Here is an 8,366-nt window from a genome sequence, read left to right on the forward strand (position 1 = left end):
GCCCACTGGATGGGTGTGGGGTCCACCACCGCCCACGGGATGGGTGTGTGGTCCACCACCGCCCACAGGATGGGTGTGTAGTGCACCACCGCCCACAGGATGGGTATGGGGTCCACAACCGCCCACGGGATGGGTGTGGGGTCCAACACTGCCCACGGGATGGGTGTATGGACCCCCACCGCCCACAGGATGGGTGTGTAGTGCACCACCACCCACGGGATGGGTGTGAGGTCCATCACTGCCCACGGGATGGGTGTGGGGTCCATCACTGCCCAAGGAATGGGTATGGGGGTCCATCACTGCCCACGGGATGGGTGTGGGGTACATCACTTCCCACGGGATGGGTGTGTGTTCCACCACCGCCCAAAGGATGGGTGTGAGGTCCACCACCGCCCACAGGATGGGTGTGGGGGTCCAGCACCGCCCACAGGATGGGTGTGGGGATCCACCACCGCCCACAGGATGGGTGTGATGTCCTCCACCGCCCACAGGATGGGTGTCTGGTCCACCACCGCCCACGGGATGGGTATATGTGGTCCACAGAATTGGACGTGGGGGGGGGGGGTGCCACTAAACGCCCCACAGAATGAATGTTCCGATAATAAATTACCTAAAAAAAAAAGCATAATTTTTCAAAATTGCCAATCCATTTACTTTTAAAAAACACCTTTAAGGACTCATGCTTTTATAAGACCAGGATCAAATGAAATATTCTTTGATGGAAAAATAGTTTATTTCTCTTAAGACTATTATATCTTAATCTCAGTGACTGTACAAACTATATATATACACAAGTTCATTCCATACCGACTACATACCAGTACTAACAAGAGCTGATGAGGCTATTGCTTGCAACATTCTTGTTTGGTGATACTGAGCCTACATCTAAAGCTTCTCTCCAATCATGGCACAGGACTATATCACACACACACACACACACACACATATAGATACATATACATATATATATATATAAAGCTATAAACCTTGTGAAATATTACACTCTCCAGTGTGCTAGTAACATCAATGCGGTCTTAGCTTGCCAGCTCATCATAGCTGCACGGTTAGACGCGATGAAAAGTGTCCTCACGTTCGTCTATCCATATATTTATCCATATAAATCCGTTAGAGCACATTGTACTAACCAATCTTGCAAGAGAAATGGTATTTATAGGTACTGACATTATGTCCGCCTGTGTTTACACCTGGGACGCTTGTCCAGGAGTTGTCTGCCAGTAAGAGGGCGGGAGAGGCGGTGTTGTGTAGGCGGGCCCACCGGGTGGCCGCTCCTGGCCCGCCCTCACCTCCCTTCACACCCATTCTCCCCCCTCACTTTACTCCTCAGGTAGCGAGGCTCGGGCAGGTGTTGGGGGGAGGACCTGAGACGAGCTGAAGAAAATCGGAAGTTCACAGGATCACTTGTTTTGGTGGGCATGAATGTGAAGGGTTGTGGTGGGCTGAGGTGGTTGTGGTGGGCTGAGGTGGTTGTGGTGGGCTGAGGTGGTTGTGGTGGGCTGAGGTGGTTGTGGTGGGCTGAGGTGGTTGTGGTGGGCTGAGGTGGTTGTGGTGGGCTGAGGTGGTTGTGGTGGGCTGAGGTGGTTGTGGTGGGCTGAGGTGGTTGTGGTGGGCTGAGGTGGTTGTGGTGGGCTGAGGTGGTCGTGGTGGGGGAAGGTAGGGGGTGGCAGTAATATGGTTATGATGGGTTATGCAGAACACCGATGGTAGTCGTGTAAGGTTGAGCAACAGCTCGACTAGGATAGGTTGGGTTGGGTGTTAGGATATGGTGGGCACTTTGGGTGTGGATGTGACAACCCACATCCCACGAGATGACAGCAAGCCCGCGCCACACTAGACACTGGGGGGGGGGGAGTGACAGCCCGCGTGACACTAGGGTGGTGGTGAATGACAGCCCGCGTGACACTGGGGTGGTGGTGACAGCCCGCGTGACACTGGGGTGGTGGTGGTGAGTGACAGCCCGCGTGACACTGGGGTGGGGGGGGTGAGTGACAGCCCGCGTGACACTGGGGTGGGGGGGGGTGAGTGACAGCCCGCGTGACACTGGGGTGGGGGTGAGTGACAGCCCGCGTGACACTAGGGTGGTGGTGGTGAATGACAGCCCGCGTGACACTGGGGTGGTGGTGGTGAATGACAGCCCGCGTGACACTGGGGTGGGGGTGAGTGACAGCCCGCGTGACACTGGGGTGGTGGGGGTGAGTGACAGCCCGCGTGACACTAGGGTGGTGGTGGTGAATGACAGCTCGCGTGACACTGGGGTGGGGGTGAGTGACAGCCCGCGTGACACTGGGGTGGGGGTGAGTGACAGCCCGCGTGACACTGGGGTGGGGGTGAGTGACAGCCCGCGTGACACTGGGGTGGTGGTGATGAGTGACAACCCGCGTGACACGAGGCGAGATGTCAAGCAACAGGACCCCCCCCCCCCAACATACCAGAGGTGGGCCCACAAGGCCGGGCACGCAGACTCCACACACACTCCCGCCACACATGACTGTGAGCTGCCCTGCCCACCCTCGTATACACGTCATCAAACATGCCCACCAACCAAGGTGAGGAACATACCCACACACTCGCATCTACTCCGGACATGTAAAGGGCTGATAACACAACAGCTGGACTAATAATAGGTTTAGGAAGAGTGTCCGGTCTACCAGGCTGTTAGGGGTGGGTTACGCCCCTTACCAAACCTTAAGCTTTCTCCTCCTGATCGTTGTTGCCAACTTGCACCACCGCTCACTTCTTTTGCAGTCCCCACGCGCACATGTTGGATTTTATGTCAAATTTGATCCACAGTTTGAATTTTTTGTTGGAGTAAGTTCAGTGGCAACATGTTAGAAGAAAAAAGGACGGGTGTGTTGGGAGAGGGAGAGACAGGTGGCGCGCGCGAGGTTTATGGAGCCGCCGCGGCTAAGTCTCTCCCAGCCAGTCAACCTGCGCACATAATTAACATTGACATAAATGAAGACTAACACAGCTGCTTTGGGCACTCCTCCGGCGTGGGACAGATGGGTGCTTCGCAGATGGCGCAGCTGTGGCAGAGATGCCGGTGTTGGTAACACAAGCTGACACGTGTGAGGCAGGCAAGGTGGGGGGTGGGGGGGGAGCAGGAAGGGCCCCGGCACCTGGTCACAGTAATATAGCACAGACACACACGGGGTTATCTGCGTTGTTAGTGGTAGAGGCGGCTGGCAGGGTGGCTAGGGCGACGTGCAGACAGCTGGGCGGACGGGTGTGTGGCGACACACAGGACAGCTGCCACAGCCGGCCTGCACGTGGCGGCGGCACCCACACCCGCAGCCGGATGTCCCCCGCCTCAACCGCTGCCTTACAACCCCGTCGCTACACACCCTTCACATGCCCCAAGTTTCTCCCAACCCTGTGTGTATACACTGCTCAAGGCGAGCCCCTACTTTTTACTGGTATCTAATGCAAGACTTCTGCATAGGCCTACTAGTTTTAAGACATAATTAGCCTAAATTAAGGGAGGTGAGAAGCGAGTTAAGTGGTGAATGAGGGCGGCGGCGACACGCGGGACAGCTGAGGCCAGGAGCTGGCAGGCTGCCTCTCTCCACTAAGTAGCAGCTGGCCACATATTAAATAATTGATCCTGCCGATTATTGGACAGATGTCCTCCAGCACTCTGCTTAACGGTTTTTGTTAGTCAATGATTCAAGGCGTGAGACTACGCAAGCTGTTGTGTTGTGGCCTTTAGTCCCCAGCGGCCATTAATGTTTAATGAATGCTGCAGCAGCTCGCACAACAGTCTTGCCGGTTATTCAAGGTTCAGTGTTTATTACATCCTCGTGTCAATACCATATCTTGACATAGTTTATGAAATATTTTGAATTATAGGGGGAATTTGGGTGCAAAGATAATGTGGTGGTGAAAATAATGAGGTTGACGGTGAAGGGCAGCTGGCGGGCAGAGTTGGCAACATGCAGGCGAGTAAGGCGGTGGTCTTGGGCCAGGTGTGAACACCGCGTGCCCGCCTCACCACAACACCAATCAATGGAATAATGTCCTTCAGGTGTAGCTGACTCCAGCCACCCCCAGTACACTGCGCCCTTGTCACTCGCCAGAGTGATGGACTGTACAGCCCATTAGTGCTACATTAACACGAGCAACCAATAGTGAACATGTTTACAACTCTCTGTGGTAACACAGTCGAGGATATATATGCCTATTGTTTTTCTATATAAAATTCTTAAAACCCACACACACAGTCCTAGCGGTGACCTCCTGAAGCTCCATGTAGCTGGTGGCCCAGATGGTAACTGGCAGCCCAGGTGGTGACCCTGATGCCATAAATAGTCTTCCAGATGGTGAGGCACTTGTCACAGATGGTGACCATAGGTGGTGACCCTGGCATCATAAAATGTGACCCAGATGGTAACCCTGGTGTTACACACGATGACTCGGTGGCCCAGATGTTGACACGATGGCCCAGATGTTGACACGGTGGCCCAGATGTTGACACGGTGGCCCAGATGTTGACATGGTGGCCCAGATGTTGACACGATGGCCCAGATGTTGACACGGTGGCCCAGATGTTGACACGGTGGCCCAGATGTTGACACGATGGCCCAGATGTTGACACGATGGCCCAGATGTTGACATGGTGGGCCAGATGTTGACATGGTGGCCCAGATGTTGACACGGTGGCCCAGATGGAGATCTGGCGAACCAGATGGTGACACAAGTGTCAAGGTGGTGAGCCATAACCACCTCGAAGGCGCAGCTATTGACTGAGGAGCTCGTAGGACAGGGAGGTTGTCAAATTCTTGACCGCAGGCTGAGAGAGAGAGAGAGAGTATAGACCACGTCAACATGGGGAATCATAAAGTAATATATATAATAACATATAATAGGCTAATGTTTTAATATCAACAAATATATTTAACCACTGTAGCAGGCCAATATATATTTTAGCACTTAGTCTACTTTAGGTAACTGGTGAAAACTTCAAAGTGCAGGATTCTGCAAGCGGGACATTGATGAAGGGAAAAAAAAAGAGGTAAGATTGTTGGTCTTACCTGATGACGGAGGAATCGATGCAGCTGCTTCGCGACACGCACACCTGTGCCTTCAGTACTCCCCACATCTGGTGCAGCTGTGGCTAGGTGTTTCAGCTGTCGTTAATGGTTTAGGAAGCAGGTGTCACGGCGTTGCAGTTGGTTATCACTCCCTGATAATGGTTGTCTGCAGCTGCTTAGATAATACCGATGCCAGTGTGCTTGGTTTAGAAACACACCTGTGGAAACCGGGTTTGGAAACACACCGGTGCAGATGCGGATGTAAAACTATACGCTTTGAGGAGCAGGTGTGGCTGATGACTCGTACGGAGGCCAGGTGTGTAGGCTCACATGTGGAGATCGTGTGTGAATGACACTAAGGGCGCTGCCAGGTATGGGGGGGTTGGAGACACGTGTGGGAGAGCAGGTGTACATGGCGACAAGCGAGGCCAGATAGCGGTGCAGGTGTGAGGAGAGTGCCCGGGGTGAACAGGTGCGCCGCCACCCGCGGCTCCTGACCTGTCACGCACCACAAACCTATCAACCTCAAAACACCGCCTTTACGGGTTGTGTGGGAGGAGAGTGTGGGGGCAGGAGTGGGGTGGGTGGGGGGGGGGACTGTGGGCACCAGTGTGGGGGAGAAGCTGGAGGGGCTTCCGGGTGGCGGCAGGTCTTGTTACCAATATGGGCAGCACGCCGTCTGACAGGTCAGGGGCGGCGTGGGGCCCCTCCCCCCCCCCCCTTTTGGTAGTCAAGGTGGCAGGCCGAGGCGACGTATTTGGTCAACACCATCTGTTATCTCACACCTTCCACAACCCCCAAACACATTTCACTTTTTTTATTTCTAACTCTTTGGTAGGTGGGAGTGGGAGAGTCCGGGGCTTTGTAAATGATCGAATTCGAATATTGTTTCATTGATTTCTGTGGTTCTTTAGGGAGGAGAGAACACCGAGTGGTCGTCTGCAGCTGCTGGTCTTGGTGGTGGTGGTGGTGGTGGTCTTGTTGCTGCTGCTGCTGCTGCTCTTGACTGCTGTTGGTGCCGACGATGCGGGAGGCGAGCTTTTGTTAGCACTGAGCTGTTGTAGAGCGAAGAGCGGGTTGTTGTGTAGGGAGGTGGTGAGGCTGGTGATGTGGTCGTCGGTGGCGGCCAGGAGGGTGTTGACGGGGTGGTGCACCAGGGTCTCCTGCAGCTCCACGATGTAGTCGATCACGTGCTGGATCACGGCCAGGCGGGACATCTTGCCAGCCTTGGGGCAGGCGGGCACAAGCTGCCGCAGCTTCTCCAGGTACTCCCGTATCTCCTGCCGCTCCTGCCTCACCTCTGGCTGACCCCTCGATGACCTGACCGCCACGGTGGAGGGCCTCACGCCGCCTCCACCACGAGGGCACGACTTCTCCCAGTTGATGGACTTCATTGCGAGGTCACGATGTAGCGAGGTCACGATGTAGCGAGGTCACGGTGCAGCGAGGTCACGGTGCAGCGAGGTCACGGTGCAGCGAGGTCACGGTGCAGCGAGGTCACGGTGTAGCGAAGGCCTGGTGGCGGCACTAGGGTCAGGTCAGGTGTCGGGACCACACACGCACCACCGCCCACACAACCCAGATGTGCACAGATGTTCGTCACAACAGCTTAGTTAATCAAGAAAGTCGCGTGTTACGTGTTGGCTGTATGTGCTATCACCGTTACTAACGTGACAGATAGTTGTCAATCACTTCTGTACTGACAGTCACAAAACTTCGTGAGGGAGCGTCACACACCCGCTCTGAACGCTCGGTCGTTACGTACTAGCGTACGAGACGTTCACGTCTTCCTCATATACCTTGACTTCATTGATGCTCCACTGGTAGCAACAACATCTCCAGCCTCGCCACCAATCGGAATCGAGAAAGGTCCCCGACGTGCGGCTAGGCCCCGCCCACAGCCCCAGCAGCCAATGAGAACGCGGGTTCATTGTGAGCATTACGCTGCCGAGCATCACCGTGGGAAAACTATTAGCGCGGGGAAACGTGCCCTGCCCGCTGTCACCGCCTGATGCCTCTCTATGGACAGTGAATTAACATGAAGCCCGAGCTTTCTCGGCATTGTTGAGTATTATAACATTTATCATCTTTGAAACACACATTTTAAGATAAATGAAAGTATACATAGTACCCCGGGGGAGATATTGTGGGGAACAGTTGCATGTTTTCTCTTAATTGTAACGTTACACTTATGTGCGTTCCTTCTGTAAATATAGGACACGGCTAATTGATATTCAAGATATAGTAATATAAATAGATATAAATACCAGAGGCACAGAGGCTAAGGCGGTGTAAAACATCAGACAAATGAACGTTAAATGTTAACGTTGGCAAATATTATAGTATTTGGCAACTGTACAAGAACTGAATGAATCCCCATCACAATAATTATTGACGGAAAACCTGTCGTATTCTTGGTTTGTGGCAGAGACAGAATACCACGTGACACTTGGCACTACACCACGTACAGGTCACCTACACCAGCACACGATAACAGGTGTTATTCGCCAGGAAGGTTAAGGTGGCCTTGAAATCAGTTGGTAGACGTCGGTGGTGGAACTCTTGACCTCTGAGGTACGACCACACACAGCTCGGCCCTCGTGCTGGTCTGTGTCTGCTCCCACCCCTCAACACCTGCACCCCCTCAACACCTGCACCCCCTCAACACCTGCACCCCCTCAACACCTGCACCCCCTCAACACCTGCACCCTTCAACACCTGCACCCCACAACACCTGCACCCCTCAACACCTGCACCCCTCAACACCCGCACCCCTCAACACCTGCACCCCACAACACCTGCACCCCTCAACACCTGCACCCCTCAACACCTGCACCCCTCAACACCCGCACCCCACAACACCCGCACCCCACAACACCCGCACCCCACAACACCTGCACCCCACAACACCTGCACCCCACAACACCTGCACCCCACAACATCCGCACCCCACAACACCTGCACCCCACAACACCAGCACCCCACAACACCCGCACCCCACAACACCCGCACCCCACAACACCCGCACCCCACAACACCCGCACCCCACAACACCCGCACCCCACAACACCCGCACCCCACAACACCCGCACCCCACAACACCCGCACCCCACAACACCCGCACCCCACAACACCCGCACCCAACAACACCCGCACCCCACAACACCCGCACCCCACAACACCCGCACCCCACAACACCCGCACCCCACAACACCCGCACCCCACAACACCCGCACCCCTCAACACCCGCACCCCTCAACACCCGCACCCCTCAACACCCGCACCCCACAACACCCGCACCCCACAACACCCGCACCC

The 8,366-nt window shown here is 54.8% G+C and overlaps 1 protein-coding gene across 1 annotated transcript; it reads right to left on the bottom strand.

The window, feature by feature from the left end:
- Positions 1–711: 711 nt before the first annotated feature.
- Positions 712–7,724, bottom strand: LOC123763542 (uncharacterized). Its single transcript, XM_045750687.2, has 2 exons — positions 5,049–7,724; positions 712–4,807 (listed from the first exon to the last, which is right to left on the bottom strand). The coding sequence occupies exon 1, from the start codon at positions 6,440–6,442 to the stop codon at positions 5,939–5,941; it is 504 nt and encodes a 167-aa protein (XP_045606643.1). The 5' UTR covers positions 6,443–7,724; the 3' UTR covers positions 712–4,807; positions 5,049–5,938.
- Between the last annotated feature and the right edge of the window lie 642 nt (positions 7,725–8,366).

The sequence above is a fragment of the Procambarus clarkii genome, chromosome 52 (assembly GCF_040958095.1).
Source record: "Procambarus clarkii isolate CNS0578487 chromosome 52, FALCON_Pclarkii_2.0, whole genome shotgun sequence".
Classification (NCBI taxonomy): Eukaryota; Metazoa; Arthropoda; class Malacostraca; order Decapoda; family Cambaridae; genus Procambarus; species Procambarus clarkii.

Bases quoted from the DNA above. Each gene is read 5' to 3' on its own strand.
- LOC123763542 (XM_045750687.2), bottom strand. From the start codon at position 6,442: ATGAAGTCCATCAACTGGGAGAAGTCGTGCCCTCGTGGTGGAGGCGGC.